The following is a 17,802-nucleotide window of genomic DNA, read 5'->3' as shown; positions in this document are numbered from 1 at the left end:
AGAGGTACGAAGACATTCTGGTCTTCACGTTTACTATGTTTTCTCCTAAGTCTGTCTAATCTTCTAATAACCACAATAGTTTTGGTCTGTTGTAATACAGATTTTGGTGTTTCGCGCGCTGCGTTATGCGCGTTCACATTTCTCGTGCTCGTGCTCATGCTCGCCAGGCTTGTGCTCGTCGGGAGACTCGTCTGGCTTTTACTTGTGGTCGTAAATCTTCGTCCACATTATTTCAGTTGCTCGCCAGGCTTCGGCGCGTGAGGATCCGTATATTTACTCGTAGCGTGTATAGGCTGTAGACGTATTTTAATTTATTGGCTATAGTTTTTAAATTAAAAATTAAATATTTGCTTGTCTCGTGACTTGTCATATCGTCCACATTACTCGCGACCATAGTGAGTTACACAAGCACTAGCAGCCTCCGTAGTCTAGGGGTAACGTTCCCACCTCATGTTTCAAGGTACGCGGGTTCAAACCCGGAGGAGGTCGTGGAATTTTTAAGGGCGGAAAGATTCAGGGAACAAGTCCTCCGGGAGGGACTTTAAGCCGTGGGTCCCGTGTCGTAGCTTTACGCCATGTAAAAGAACCTCATGTCTCCAAAGGAGGCCACTGAGCTAAATTAAGGACATTTCCGGCCCAACAGCAGTCTCTAACGCCTCTGATAGATGGGGGAAGCATCGAGATACCGCTGAGCCAGTAGAGGCCGACCTCGCTGGCTGAGTAGGGACTGATGGTAAGCACCAGTACCGGTAGGGTATAGAGGCTGGTAGAAGATTATAGGGGGACGCACAATAGATCAAACTGGTCGCGGTGCATGGGGAAACCCACCCCCTCCAACAACAACAACAACAACAACAACAACACGAGCACGAGCAATGTGGACGCGCCTTTAGAGACGTTGCGTTGAACATCCCTCGATGCCGATTAATCAGTTTTATTCAGTCCTTTCACAACAGAAATATTCCACATTAAAACGAAGACGTGTCTCATTGCTCCCCACGCACCTAACTGATGTATTTAAGTCTGCGTCACTAAAGACGTGACAAATAACAAATCAGGTCCTCCAGTAAGGCAATAATATCCTGAGTCGAAGCTGCACGTCATCAAAGCTTGTAGGAGGAACGCAGTGACTTTCCCTATATTCTTCTCTTTGGGAATGGAACCACTGAGTTTCACGCTCTGAGAACCTCTGTCACCGAGGAAAGAATTCCGTGCTGCTGTAGAACTGGAAGTCGAATAGGTGACGGTGATGCTGTTAAAGCGGGTGCTTGTTTGATGACTCTACGGCTCTTATGTAACGCAGATATGCGGCTGCTTGTAAATTTTGAATTTAAAGGTAACGGATCGAGTAAGTCATAGAACTTTAAGTATTATACCATAATTTATAGGACTGGCGGAATCCATGACAAACCTCAGTTTGGATAGCCAGCCATTGTACCTAGATTCTAGATCGTAACTTCCACACCTATCCAGAAAATTGAAATTTGGCCTTCCGTCTAATTTATTTAGAGAGCATAATTTTCTCCATGTAAAACAGAACAATTATACAGTCAAACGCAATTACTTTCTGCCTCTTCTTTCACAGCATAGCACCATGACTCGGTCTCATATATGAAATCTTTCTTCTTAATCTCATTTCCCCAGTATTTTATGGAACCCGAAGGTTCATTGCCGTGTTCACAAGAGCCCTCCACTAGTCCCTATCCTGAACCAGATCAATCCAATCAATACCATCCCATCCCGTCTCTCTAAAATCCATTTTAATATTGTCCACCCACCTGCGCTTTGGTCTTCCCAGTGGTCTCTGTCCTCCTGGCTTTCCCACCAATATCCTATACGCATTCCTCGTCTCCCCCATTCGTGCTACATACCCTGCCCACCTCATCCTCCTTGACTTGATCATTCTAATTATACTTGTAGAAGAGTACAAGTTATGAAGCTCCTTAATCTCATTTAATTTTTTAAATACATCTTTGCCGAAATTGCAAATATAAAGTTTAGGCAAACATGTATCAACCAGTAACTCTCAAAATAATATCAAACAAACACAGAAAGAGAATGCAGTGCTCGCTAAAATTCTATTAAAATTATACTTCCCTTTATCAGTTTCATTTTTCCGTTTCTGGTTACTAATATATTAATAATCATACTCTTATAATTTTCAGGTGTGTTGGTGACTTACCCGCAGAATACACAAGGAGAAGCTTCGGAGATTGTCCCTATATTAATCGCATGACTGTACCTATTCAATAAAACTTTCATACCAGATTATTTACTGTTAATCAACTGATGTTGATTCTTTTGGTAATAAAATATGAATAATAAATTGAATAAAGAAGCAAACATTGCATAACAATTTCGATAATAACAAAACTTTGTAGAAAGTAGGTTGATATTTATATATTTACAGGGAGAACATAAACGGAAATTTGAAAACATTACTAGAGGTCTCAGTATATCTTAAATATAATTCGAGAGGAAAGTCATTCCTTGTTCTATGGACACCAATTCAATTAATGAATTTCAAGTGTTTGAGACCCTGAACACATGTCTGTACGGGTCTTGATATTTTTCCCCAACCCACCAAAATACCTACGCACCTGGATCCCCAACTCCACTAACTCAGAGATCCCTTGGCACGCCTGCAACCCCGCGGAGTGCCAATTAAATTTCTCTGCTCACCACTCTGTCCTGTACGCATGAAACAACTCTGAGAATCGCTGAACAGATTTTCATGCAATATGATATTGGGAAGTTCTGATCAAATATTGTCACCTTTTAGGAGTGTGGCTGTAGACGGGGTATGGATTGGTGAATGGATTTATTGATCACTATACACACGACTCGGAACTACAAGCACTTACGACACTATCGTTGATTTCAACACTACACAAATCACCACAGCACTTGCTATGCCTTTTCCAGCCTGCTGTGTCGTCACCAGTCGCTCTCTGGCAACGGCTTCTAACAGTGTAGATTCTTCGGCTCCAAGCTCTCGGGTCCTCTTATCATAGCCGCCCGTGCAGAACTCTTTCAACTATAGCGCCATCTCTTGCAGAGATCAACTGAACTGGTTGGCCTAATTCTCTTCTCGGCGCAGACAGCGTACACAACATCCCGTTTCCCCTGTTGCATGCGTAACCATTGCAACGGGAACGTGTTTACCGAGCCGTTGCCCAGAAATGGGTTCATAACATGTTTATTAAGAATCTGCTGCCCTAGCAACAGACGTTGCTTCGTGACCGTTACCCAGCAAAGGGTCTACACGCTACAATATGTTTATATATTCTACATCTGGTTGTAAGGAGATATTTTACATGGAAAGCTACATGCATTTTTGAGTGTACCTCTAGCGAAACTCGTTCAATATTTATAGGAACGAAGAATGTTTAGAAAAAATTTGTAAACAAAGAAACATTTTATACTAAATATACCTTTTATGTATGTCGAACAGTTTTCGATGTAATTAAACTTGTACGTATATATTCTGAAAACAATAGTGATCTTCCAGACAAGAGCGAAGATTGCTGAGCAAAAAGAATAGCTTTCTGAACACTTGCGAAAATTACTCAAGTGTAGTACTTGCTTGCCCCCCACACGTATATCGACATAAAATATTCAAGTAAAATATAACTGATCATGCTGCAGAATCTTTTATTTTCAAATATAATAGGTAAATCTACACGAAAACAAACGCTTCAGTTGTTTCAGCAAGAGACTGTCATTAATTAATGTGGTAATTAATTAATTTCATGGCGTGACAATTACTTCTCAGAAAAAATCTTGTAGCACCGGGAATCGAACCCGGACCTATATATCTGTAGCCAGGAACTCTAACCATTAGACCACAAAGGCGGTCAGCCTGTATACTTCGCTTGCGGACTACAGGCCACGGAGTTGTTTTGATATATTAATACAGTTATTGAATATTTGGATATTATCAGTCGCCATGTTTTTATTTAAAATACAATGTTTCGGAAATTGGATTCTGTCTCAGAAGTGATGTACTTTAAATAAAAACCAGGATGATGGACGATGTCAAAAAACTGAATAATTGCTTCCTCCAGAGTCTTCTTGAGTTACCAACTGTCTAGAAAACGAAGCGATGTCTAATTTCCTACTACCATTGAGAGTTATAAAAGGCTATTTTATTAATGATATGTTTTCGTACATAATTTCCACTTTCACCGACTACTATCTGGAAATAAGTATACAACACACCATAAAAATGCATAAAAGGAACGGAAATAAAACTCCACACGTTCTTAAACTCTAAATTCGATTAAGGTTAGTGCTAATCTTCAAGCTGCCTAACATCCCAGAGCAGTTCTAAACACTGTGGCAAAGAGAGAATCCCATCCGGTACCGGGAGTCGAACCTTCGTCGTTTATTCGGAAATACATTACTACTTTGTATATTCTTGTTTCTCCGCCTTTCCATGTAATTCTAAAGGTAACATTTGCTGTTGGGGAAATGTTGACTTAATATCAAAACTAAATTCGATATATGCAGTGTATAATTGAATTTGGCAATCTTTTTATTAGCATTAACATTTTTACATAATCAATTATTAGATGATAAACTTTGTTATTGGCCGGTCACGGTAGCCGAGCGGTCTAAGGCGTGCACTGTCTTCGCTCGCTCGGAAGCCGGGATCGTGGGTTCGAATCCCACTCATGGCATGGGTGTTTGTGTGCGTTTTTCTGTGTTTGTGTACCGGTAGAGGCCTTGCGACGAGCTGATCACCCGCCCAAGGAGTCCTGCCGAATGTGTAAGATCTAGAAAAACCGAAGTGAACGGAGAAGTTCATGGAGGTAGGCCTAGGCCCACTGGGGCTCTAGTGCCAAGGGGGGGGGGGACTTTGTTATTTGGATTTATCGCTGGTGAAAATTTATAGTTATTAGTGGTCTTTGTAAGTATGTTTACAGTTCATTCTCGTGTGAAAACATGTCGCTTGAGTCTCAAAGCGAATCGCTTTAAAGTTAACTTAAATGTATATATGGCAACAACTTTCACAATCATTACATATCAGGTCACTAACACAAATTATGACTTCGTTAATTTAACCGCTTCATATTTTCCACTCATTTTACTCTAAATAAATTCTGATCTCATTATCGCATGAGAATCACATCTCATTTTAAAGCCATTTCAACATCATAATATTTATAAAATGAAATCTCAACTCACCACTGCCGATTCTGTCGTAAGATCTTTCTACCACACTGAAAGGAACTATTAACGCAGTGACACGGCTTCCTCAATTTGACCACTTCATGCAACTCACGAACACAATGCTCAAGCCACCAGACACACAACAACACAACCACACACAACTTACCACTGCATCGATGCACGCAAAACTGAATGTGACGTCCCTTGACAGCGAGCTATCTCATTTAGGGTTGTGCTGGAAGCAACAGCCACTGGATACGATAAACAAGTTGCAGAGTGTATGCTTGCTGCTCAGCACAAATTAGGCACATTTCGGGGTTATTTAACGACGCAATTTGAACAGAGTCGAATTGCAAAGTGACCGTGAATGATAAATAAAAAAGGACGTGGAATTGCCTTCTACAACTCTGTTGGCCATATAGTCCACTGGCTCCTTGGGTGGGAGATCAGCCCGTCTAAAGCCGCTATCTGCACAGGACAACACAAACACATAAAAAATAACGCAATCATCCATGCCTCGAGTGGGATTCGAACCCACGATCCGTGTTTTAGCAGGCCTTACAATGCGCGGCCACAGTGATCAGCGCTAATTATCTATTTTGTGGTTCTATACCAGCATTTGCCTCGAAGGACTAAGGGAAACAACCAAAACTAGGACAGCTTGCATGCATGCCGAAATTCGAATACAACGCTGGAATGTTAACGGCCAATACGAGACGTTTGCTGAGCGCATTCTGAAATCCCGGTTTATTAATATCGATATTCCCTGAACTGGTGTCCTACATTAAATAATTCAGGATAGCTTAACAATTCGCAGAACGCTGTACTCCAAGAGTTTTCAAGGGGCACAAATATTCTAGAACGGTTCTGTATTTCCTTACTTTCCATTTTAATATTGTTATTCCATCTACATGTCTTCAAAGTGTTCTCGTCTTGTGAAGTTGAAGTTTCTCACTCCACTTGCAGGGTGAAAGAGGAAAGAACAAAAACAGACCTGTCTCCTATAAAATGCTTTGGACTTACTGCATTCCTTACATCTCAAGATTGGGGTTGGCAACTTCATTTCATTCCCATATATGTGATGCATCTCCTGCTAATTTCAATTACCTTAATTAAATCATTATAACAACATGAAGTAAGAATAATAAATTACAAAAGTAATCCCCTAGTCTCTCCTGTTTCCCTTCCTCCCTCTCTCTCAAGTAAAAATATTGCTCAATATTTTGTTTTAAAAAATCACTAACCTTTATCTTGCACCATCTCATTTAACATCTGCATCTTCATAACAGGAAATAATTAAAACTGACTCTCCTTTTCTCCAAGAAAATACCAAAAATCAGTGACCATATACAAGCCCACACCAACCCATAAAAAGACAAGATATCTCACCAAAACCTTAGCCTCCAAAAGCTATCATGCAAACTGGTGCAATTTCGTTTCCTTTAAATAGGTATACCATACATAATTTTGTACTTTCTTTTTGTAATTTTGCATCTAATTATTCTATCACAAAGAGAAAGTGTAATGCTTAAACAAAATGTATGCAAGACAGAGCATGAAATGCACCAACTAAAGTGAGGTTTTCTCATAATGAAAAAAAAAAAAAGGAAGGATAATATGCATATGCTTAAGTTCCACGTAAAGTGGAAAAGTATAAAAGTATATATTCCACAATATATTTGAATGTTGGCTAGCTGTTGTGCAAAAGCCTCCATTGTCACATGTCCATGTGCCGCTGTAGTTTCCTGCTTGCTGTCTTCTGGCTCTTATTTACTAACTTTCATGTCAATAATCTTATCATAATTTCTTGTTTCTTCCTATGGTTACTTTAGGCCACGCCATAGCTCAAGCAGTTAGTCACTGGCTTCCAACCGCAGTGGCCCGGGTTCGATCCCGGATCTGGTCAAATAGGATTTGTGGTGGACAAAGTGGCGCTGGGGCAGGTTTTCTCTAAATACTTCGGTTTCCCCTGCCAATCTTCATTCCACCAATTGCTCCACAATCACCCTCACCTATCATCTGGGGCTGGTACAAGAGGCCAGAAGTGGGCGCAGTACAAGGGACTTAGTCCCACCCCATTAGCAATAAAAAAATGGTTTCTTTGGAATGATGTTGAAGTTTGGGTGTTTGAAATGTTGGTCCTAATGTTACCCCCTCTTGATGTGGTGTTACTTGCGTAGTTGCACAAACAGACTGCTTGATATTGTCGCGTGTTGGGTACATGTACAAAATAATTTCCACTGTACAGGAAAAGCGGATGGCAACTACTAAGGAAAAACTGATACTATGTGGTCACTTACTTGTCAACTCTACAGCACTTAGTCTGTAGGTAACCTGTATACAATATACAAACCAGTACAGAAAAAAACTTGTTACATCTGCAACCTTTAGTTTCAAACCAACATGTCAGATTAATACCAAACTGCAACCAGTAACTTTTGATTTTGTATATAAGTGCGTACACTGAAGCAGCTATAAACATCTGACCTGTGATTCGCCGTGTTTTAAGAGAAGGGTTAAACTTGCCAGTCACAATTACTACTATCAACATTACAAAATTATTTTATTTGTATATTCATTGGTTCTTATAATTAGAGGACTTACAACTGAAAGCCCAATACAGTGTGAAAATCACAATAAAATTACTTCTTAAAAAATCATAAAAAGATGTATATACATGTATATTCTTTGAGAAGCCACCTTTCATACAAGTGGAATGATACGGATTAATATTCTTAAAGTTATTTCATACTCTTACATAACATGTACATAGAGATTTTACTTCCCTGTTAAAGAGTTTATTAAATGTGGCTGATACACAGCACTTATAAACTAACAGATTATGTACTATACATATCACTATTAAAATTACTAAAAAATAAGAAGCAAGAAAACACTCATCAAAAATAACTCTGCTCTTAATACTTAACGAATGGACGGCTCAGTGTTAAAACCTTTCCTCCTTGGAATAAAAGTATGTATACATAAATCACACATTCCCAACACACTTATATATAAACACTATATAAGAACAGGGATCAGATTATACTCATGTAAGATACTTGCCCAAAATACACTCCTATGTACCTAGATGTTGAATAACCTAATTCATTGCTCCTCAAATATTTTGAATCCATGACACAATTTAGTTTCATTCCTCTTCAAGATGGCATACCTTGGAGCCTCTCTAGCATCAGTTACATTGACATACAACTATAACAAAAATTATTTGTGAGCAATGAAACCTGAGCAAGGACAGGCACAAGCCAACCAACACACCAGTTTGTGCAAATCAGCAACTATAAGACCTCTAAATACAACATCAGAAATCAATAACACAAAGAGTATGACTATCTTTCAAGTATGTCAATTTATCCTCTTCATCACTGCTTGTGTCCACCCTGAAGCCTTTTCACATCCTGAACTAATTTCCACTCTTTTTGTCTTACCATAACCTCTCTTTTACAAGTTTCATCCTTCACTAGTCTCCCAAATGTTCATCTCTACTTCCATGTCTACAGCTGTCCTACAGTACTATGCATTTTCTACTCATCCAATGTGCTCAATCTGCTATTATTTGAATGTGTAAATTATTTCATCAAAACATCTTTCACCTCCAGTACCATTTCTTACTGTTTTAACACTTATCTGTCCCATCTACTAAATGAAATCACCATATTATCCAGAATATAAGGCAAGGTTTTCTTCTTTTCCTTTTAGATACTGATTGTTAAAAAAGAGGAGTCACTTTACTTTTGGGCCCTTGAGAATAAATATGAAGATGTTGCCTACGAGTTCTAACTGCTAACTATTGATATCTAGAATTATATTTACGGTATTACATTTCATATTTATTACTTTTTAATGGCACAGTTTTTACTTCTTTTAGCTTACAACCCTTACACCTAAATGACATATCCAATTTTGTCAGCAAGAGAATCCCCCCCCCTTATTCTCTCAATGGAAAAATAGGTCACCTTATATTGAGGTTTATATGGTACAATTAGTTGAGCACAGGCACCTTGTCACCATTTTGGTCTCATCTCGGTAACCTGGAGTTAATGGAACACTCTTCTGGTCCATATCTACGTGTATGTTTCACCTTTACATCAGTTTAGTCATATACTGATATTATTTTTAAAATGAAAGTATTGGAACACTCTCCTTCTGGGGACAGTAAACGATTTCTGCCTTATAATGTACTTCCCCCAGCTCTGTAGCCCCTTTGTGGCTGTGTTTTACACTTTGTGCTTAATTGTGGAAAGCCCACAATATTAAGTTAACCTCATTATGTGGATGATGTCATGTCATATCATTAATTTATTTCCTTTATTTTTCATATATCCATATAGGTAACAAACCTAGGACCTTTGTTAACTCTACTCTCCAGTTTTGGGTGTTTAGAACCAGTGTATTTTAAGCTACCAGGATGTCTGACAAAGAGGCCTTTGTTTACACAATACTACATCACTTGAGGTAGGAAGAGGAAGAAATTTACAAGTCAGAATTCTAACTAACAGCCATATTAGATCATTACTTTTGGGAATTCGGTCATTGATGCAATAAACACTGCAATAATTCTCCCTCATTCAATGATGGGTAAACATTCTTGTTTTAACATTATTAAACAGTACTTAGAAAATGCAAAAGGACTCAAAATCAATACTGAAAAAACTTTTCAAAATAAGGTTTAAAAATTCTGGCAACAATATTAGAAAAAAAATTATTTCCTAAATTCTGTCTCCATGATTTTGAGTCAGGAGTCATAGCTGCTGACATTGCATAACAGAAAACATCCTCAATGAAAAGTTTTCATTTACCATTATAAAACCCTTCTACATGTCTAACAAAATATATATTATAAAATATTATTTCATTATCACAATCACATATTTATGCTCATAGTTTTCGGTACGTCTAACAAAATTCATTGTGAAGTATAATTAACCCATCAACATCTCACTCAGTACATATGCTTTCATCAGTAATATTTTGTGTGCGCCAATTCTTCCCAGTAATACATTATTTATAAATAACAGTTAAAAATTATCTATACTGACACACCTCCTGAAGTTGATAAAACAACACTGGAATGTTTCCTCCTTTTGCTTCTTGAAATAATATCTTCACTGTAACAGAATCTGTCTCATGAGCAACTGCTCCACAAGTATTTCTACAACCTATAGTAAAGTGTGTTTCTGTACTATAACTTCATCGGTTACTGTAAAAAATGTGCATGTCCAGTTTTAAGACACTGGATATCCCTTCTCAAATTAAATGGTTTAAAGAAGAGCTCTACTCACAAAAAATGCCTTCCAATTTATACAAACCTTCCTATCTACAGTATTTTCATATCATTTACAGGAGTTGCATGTTGACTCCTCAGCCACACACAGAGATGCTTTATGATGCTTATTTTTTTTGGTAATGAAGTAGGTCTTCAGCCAGCCTAACAAAAACTTTTATCATCGCCACGTAGCCATTTCTGAATTTCACATTTTAAACTTCTGTTATAACTAAGTTGACATTAACTTCGCCAACAAGCAGAGGTCACTTGGTCGGTATAGTTCACTTGCACACTAAAACCGTGGAGTTTGTTTTGTTTTAACTAAGACAGAAGCAGAACCCCGTCTACAGCTTGAAAATGATACCAAAACTAATTCTTATGTGCACAGTTTATACCTAGCACCACCTCCATCAAAATCTTTGATAAAACTGCAAAACTGGCTGTGAGAGGCTGAAACTGGAAATCTATTTCATTAATCAAAACAGGTATAGATAAGGATGTGGATTACCCAACACTATGCACATATGCATAACTGTTATGACATATGATTTAGTTGGATAACAGGCATGGAATATGAGAAGGAATTACCCTTGCTTCAACCTATCGTTAACACTGAGTTGTCCCAATGTAATGTTGTCCTTCCAATATACCTCTCTGTGTTACTGATATCCATTAGAGACACTGAACAAAAAATTGCATCCTTTAAAAATTTACAAAACTTCTTTAAACATTTTTCTGTAGCAGAAAAGAGTTACCTTACATGACTAAGTCTTATATGCATTCCTAACCCCTTAACAGGTCTATATTTCATTAGAATGGTCATCAGCATCAATAATTAGCAGTAACACATTGTCTGATATAAGTATTCACCAACTAAATAAAAATCATCATTCATAAAGAGCTTTCAACATTTGGTAGAAAAACATCAAATTCATATTTTATATATATATATATATATATATATAGCATGGAACAATTTTTAACTTGATTTTTCACTCATCATGGATTAGAAGACAAAACATTCTCTTAACCCCTGTGTTCATGATATGAATTAAAGGCACATGGTTCTGAAGTATACTTCATTAATTTCTTGAAGTAAAACTATCTTGATAAAGTATCTTTCAAACCTTAAAGGTACAGCAGACAAGCAAATGACATACAGCCTGCTGTTAACCTCAAAGGTAGACATAATATGAGATCATTAATATTGTTTTGAATACATATTTTCAATAAAATGTAATACCAATATTAATATGATGAAATTTCATCATGTAATTTCAAGTGCATCATGCATGAAGAGCACAGTAATTGTAAAACTGTCTGTTATGGAATGTAATATTCAAGCTCACTGGTTGGGTTGGTCAGCTAGAGTGATACCATCTTACAGTGAAGGTTACTAGTTCACTTGCAGAAAATATCTTACAGAATTAATTTCGTCTGAATAAAACAGACTCATAATTGTCATCAAGTCCACGGCACACCAACTGTTACATAGTGTAGTAGAACTTCATGTATAAGGAAATTCCACTTTGTGTTTCATGCAGTTATAATTAACTCTGACAGATATGTAGTGCAGATACTGCAACTGATCCAGTAAACCTCTCTATATGTTACCACGTAATCAACCAAGCAGAAAGGACAGTAGCCCCTGCAGCGAGCACATTAAATGGAAAGGCTGCGCATCAGAACTGCTCAATACCATATTATGGGAGATTCGTGTCAACATCATTTCAGATTCTGGCTTGGCTCTCTACAGGCAGAGCAACACCTGATCTTTTTGCGATTTCCATGACAGATTGCTGACGCAACTAGTAGTCAACAGTTGAATTTAAAAATTAAAAAAAAAAATACATTTTTTTACAATACTATAAAATACAGAAGAACTGTCTACAGGAGAAATGGACAAAAGAAAGCATATACATTCTTTCCACTCAATCTCAGCAGGCAAGACATCACAAACTGTGTATATAGGAATCATGTGAGATATAAAGCATACAAGAATACACCAACTACACAACAACACTCTGTATTTTGAAACAAAGAAGACACTACTGTATCAACTTTTATTTTTATTAAAACTTTTATGGACGTATCATGTTTCGACCCTTATATTGGGCCATCACAGGCATACAATGTTCAGCTTTAAGCTGCTGAACTGCACCCAATCATCATTCAGTTCACTAAATAAGGATCCTTATTGTGTTTTGGACTTAATTCAATTACATAAATATATATAAAATAAGTCTTGGTCAAAATTTAACTGAATGTACTTAAAATGATACAATTAAAATTACAACCTAAAAAAGTTAAGGTTAAAAATATGAGAAATTAAAAGTCAGATTCTATATTTTTAAATTTTTAGGTTTTAATTTTAATTGTATCATTTTAAGTACATTCAATTAAATTATCATATTTTTAACTTTATCTTTTTAGGTTACAATTTTAATATGTATTACTTTAAGTACATTCAGTTAAAATTTCGACCAAGACTTATTTTATATATATTTATGTATTTGAATGAAGTCAAATACACAATAAGGATCATGATTTAGTGAAATGAATGATAACGGGATGCAGTTCAGCAGCCTAAAGCCGAAAATTGTATGCCTGATGATGGCCCAATATAAGGGTCGAAACATGTTGCGTCCATAAAAGTTTTAATAAAAACAAATGTTGATACAGTAGTGTCTTCTTTGTTTTAAAATACGAGTGTTGTTGTGTAGATGGTGTATTCTTGTATGCTTTATATCTTATTTGAGGCACATGACAGGATGCGAACTATTTAGATTAGGAATCATATGGTCCCTCACTTCAATACATGGTGAACTTATATGCAAGAACAACGGGACTGAAGCTCTCACACAAAGTACTTAATATACTGCAATGTCTTATGTCACCCTGCTTGTACCTCTTAAATCCATCGATTACAATTCCTGCCCTTATGTCTAAGCCACGAAACCACATCCCACTTTCTATATATTTCCTGCAGAGTAATCCCTTATATTGAAAATATACTATGATGCAAGTTCCTATGGAAAAAATAATGAAGACAGCCAGCTGTGAATAAATGTTGTAAAAAGCACACACCCCACAATGGCTAATAAGCATGTCTGTACTGAAGATGAGCTATTACAGCCATCTTCTGAACAGTAGCACTCCTCCCAGTAGATTCCGTTATCGTAAACACCCCAATTGCATACTCCAGTTACTCCTGTATCAGCAACAGAAGCACAGCGCCTTATTACTTGTCTCCATCTTCCATCCCCTGAAATTAATCCACACAGTCAGCTCATTCAATACAGCTAACTGAAGACAGACTACAGAACTCTTTCAAACATCTATATGTATTAATTTCCTTTTCAGAAATGATGCTTGGTTGAATCAGGAAACTGTGAACTTATACAAATGATCCAAGATTACAAATATTATATATGCTCTGCGGTTCTCACAGCGGCGGTTATGAAGAGTATTATCTTCTCGGATATAACACATAGTCCATTGAAAGTCAATCAATGTTTCACACTGGTATGTTGCTCAGCTTATTCAACCCTGAATATGGAGGCGATATGTTCCTCTGAAATGTCAGTTGACTTTCAATGGACTACATGGCATTATTTCGCAGAAGACAGCACTCTTCAAGTTAGTATTAGTTTATTTCTACTAGTGGTAAGATTAATTATGATCTCCACTTTTGCAACTCTATTTTGTTTTCCTTTTGAACTGCCTGTAATCTCTGAACATGAGATTACCTTTAAAATGTTGTGGGAAGATTAAAATGCACTATGATATAAGAGACAAGAAAAACATGAAAGTCAGGTTAATCTATAAAATTCACAAAATGGCAACAACAAAAAATTCTGTGTCGGGCATCGGGCAACACATTGAAGAGATGTTTGGTGATGCAGAGATTTCCTTTCAACAAGATTGAGCACCTCCCCTCTATCATCGTGAAGAGCCTATCTCGATACAACTTTGCCAGACAGATGGACTGGGCGAAGAGGTAGCACTGAATACCCTCCACGTTCACCAGACCTGACACCAATGGACTTCCTTTTGTGGGGATACCTCAAAGATAAGGTTTATGCCACAATCAGCAACAGTCCATGAATTGAAAGAGGAAATTGAAAGACAACGTCTTTAAATTCCAAATGAAATACTTCATACTGTTTGTAATTCCATTGTTCCGTGTTATCAGCTCTGTCTGGATAACGATGGTCATCAGTTTGAACATTTGCAAACATGCATGGTGCAGCAGACTTGTTTTCTTCAATTTAAATCATTAACCTTATATCTATTTTAAAGAACATTGCATTTGGTGTCATTAAAAGGTGAGTACATTTTTTTGGGACACCCTATACACAATACCAAATACAGCACACAGATATATCTTCCATGTGCCAGCAACTAACCTCAGAAGATATCAGGAAGGAGTTCACTATACTGGAATTAAGCTATTCAATAATCTTCTCCTATAATCAAATCTTTGAATCACAATACAAAGCCATTCTGGCCATTGTTAGAAGAAACTCCTACTTCGTCCCTTTTCCTCTGTAGAAGAATGTACCTTAATCAGACATTACTTGTTAAATAATGATAATGGTTCTTTGCCATAAATTATTTCATTGTAATTCTGAATTATAAAAGATGACTGTATACACAGCTGTTGGAGTTCTGTATTTATATTTATACTGGAAACAAGTACTGTATTTTTGTTATGGCATGTTCTACATCCTTGGATTAGGCCTATGGCAGATCTCTGGAATGTAAATAAATTTAGATCATTTTGCGTGCGACATTTCACCAATTATATAAGGGGCAGTCAAATGAAAATGGGTCACCACACATAACTCAGACGGCACGTAAGTTGGTAACACTGGAATTTGCTTACGGTATGGACATCTGGCAAAGACTCGGGAAAGCAAAGTGACGTGCCCTTGTACACTAGTCGTTTGTTTATTGTGCTGGAAGTAAGGTTAGCGATACGTGTGGTTGTCCAACATCAGTAATGGAAGCAGGTAAAGAAGAATAGCAAAGTTTAGTGCGCTCTTTGACTGCTGAAGGAGTAGGAGGATGAGAAATTCATTGTTGCATGTCTGTTATTTACGGTGAACACAGCATGTCACGTTCATGTGTGCTGGCGTGGCATAAGAGATTCTGAGAGGGACGTGTGTCACTGCAAGATGATGCTCGCACAGGACAGGCTCATCGTGTCACTCCTGATGTTATTGCTGCATTGGATGGTTATATCCGGGCAACGGACCACTGTGGAATAAATTAGTCTTTTGATGGGAATAAGTCACGGTTCTGTACATGCCACTGTGACAAAACACCTGCTGTACTGCAAAATCTGCGCGCAGTGGGTTCCACATCAACTCATGAAGGAAAAGAAGACTCAAAGAATGGCTGCATCACTGGGTCACTTGAAACAATACCATGAGGAAGAGTATTCTTTTTTGTCCTGTACTGCCACTGGGGACAAAACTTGGTGCCACCAGTTTGAACCCAAGAGCGAACAGCAGAGCCAACAGTGGAAACATGTGACTTACATTGGTCATCATCAGATGTTTAAATATTGTCAGTGGAAACTGCTGTGCTTCTGTTTTGTGATTCTAATATTTGATGTGTAGTCCCATCTAAGAGCAGTTTCCACAAACAATTTTCAAACATCTGATGATCAATGTTGGCCGAAACATGTAATGCAATGTACAGAAGCGTTTAAATAAGGTTCAAATAATGCACTGTGTGTATGGAAGACACTAAGTTTTATGATGGCATGTTGCACGTAAGATGGTGAACCAGGGACATTTGTTGAATATAAGATAAAAACTTCATAATTAGATTTAAATCAAATACCATATCTTAATTCTCAGAACACAGAGTAACCTATATAATATGTTAGCTACAAAATAATGGGCTATACTTTTATCATCCATTTCCTACATTCTGATGTGGGCCATGTTTTCTAACCCCAAGCTTAAACAGTAAATGAAAAGCTCAAACTTGCATTGAGACAGTAAACAAAAAGGTCAAACTTACATATAAAACCCTTTGGACCTTGCTGAGTTATCTTCATGCAGAATGTTCCTGGAGTGTACGACTCATCACTGCTACATTCAACGGCAATGTGACGATTTCTGTCAAATTTCTTATAAGCTCCGCAATTGTCTTCTCCTTTCGCGTCTTGTCCTGATGAACACTGGTAACACTGAATTGCTTCACCTGCAATAAATACTCAACTATATTTGTTGGAACACTGGAGTCAGAACATTCGACAATATCTGCTCCAGATAACTAATATACACGCCTAATTCATGCTGCAGTTTCAAAACAAAACCAAGAAGTGTACTGTATAAAATATTTACGAAAATCTGCACCCAAATTGTAGAAGAATCGTTTAAGAAATGAAACGATAAATATAGGTTAAGTTACTTGCTACAAGTTAACTGCTTCCTCGGTTAAAAACTACACCTGCGACTTACCGAACGACAAGCACGAAAATAGGGCTATAACACTTAATAATGCACCAAAACTCGCGTTTAGATCCATGTCTTCATTCGTAAAGTTCCTACGAAGATACTCCCTTCCGCTACACTTACACCCAACCTGACTCACGAATTACGCACCCTAACATACAATAACGATAACAACTATGGCATTGTGAACAGTTACTCGTACTAACATTGGTTGGCCAGTGAGCCTCAGACTTTGACAAATTAATGACTCTGAAGTTGCCTCAACAGGCGTTAAGTCTAATTCTGAGGATACTAAATCAGCTTTCTTTAGATTTATATTAAAAAATTTCACGTTTCATAACACACGTACTACGAAATGGGTGAGCCCATGTCCTGACATTGCTTCCGCCCAATGAGCAGCAAAGCATGGTAGTAAAAGCTTATAACATTCAGTTAGATTATGGATATTTTTGTCGATTCAGCTAATAATTTGGGTGGCTTCTGACATTTCGAAGGTTTCTGCAAAAGTACCCGTGAAACATCTGTACTCCCCCCTTTACTAATTTCGATGTTTGTATTGCTAACATGAGCGACATGAACGGCAGGTCAAACTGGGCATCTTCCCCTCGGCCGGGGAAAAAAAAAAAAAAATGGAAACACCGTGACGGTCCCACAGTTGCCAGCTCAGACAACTTTACAAACCTGAAATGTCCATAACTTTTATGCACATTTTCATTAACTTACAGTCTTTTTAATTGTTGAGGACTGGTTAGGTCGTTGGCATCAAAATGCCTGATTTTGCATTGCCACCATAATTTTATTTTGTTATATCTGGCTATACTATTGTGAAACATGTCAAGTTGCCCTAATTGGTTGCATTTTTATGCA

At 37.5% G+C, this 17,802-nt stretch overlaps 1 protein-coding gene across 1 annotated transcript; it reads right to left on the bottom strand.

Annotated features, from left to right (window-relative positions):
- Positions 1-12,830: 12,830 nt before the first annotated feature.
- LOC111864951 lies at positions 12,831-17,156 on the bottom strand. The gene is made up of 3 exons (XM_023852598.2): positions 16,942-17,156; positions 16,499-16,681; positions 12,831-13,727 (listed from the first exon to the last, which is right to left on the bottom strand). Exons 1-3 carry the CDS (start codon positions 17,006-17,008, stop codon positions 13,492-13,494), a joined length of 486 nt encoding a protein of 161 aa, XP_023708366.1. The 5' UTR covers positions 17,009-17,156; the 3' UTR covers positions 12,831-13,491.
- Between the last annotated feature and the right edge of the window lie 646 nt (positions 17,157-17,802).

Source organism: Cryptotermes secundus, unplaced genomic scaffold, assembly GCF_002891405.2.
Source record: "Cryptotermes secundus unplaced genomic scaffold, Csec_1.0 scaffold200, whole genome shotgun sequence".
Classification (NCBI taxonomy): Eukaryota; Metazoa; Arthropoda; class Insecta; order Blattodea; family Kalotermitidae; genus Cryptotermes; species Cryptotermes secundus.
Note: the sequence above shows the minus strand (reverse complement) of the source record. Positions and strands in the feature narration are given on the sequence as shown.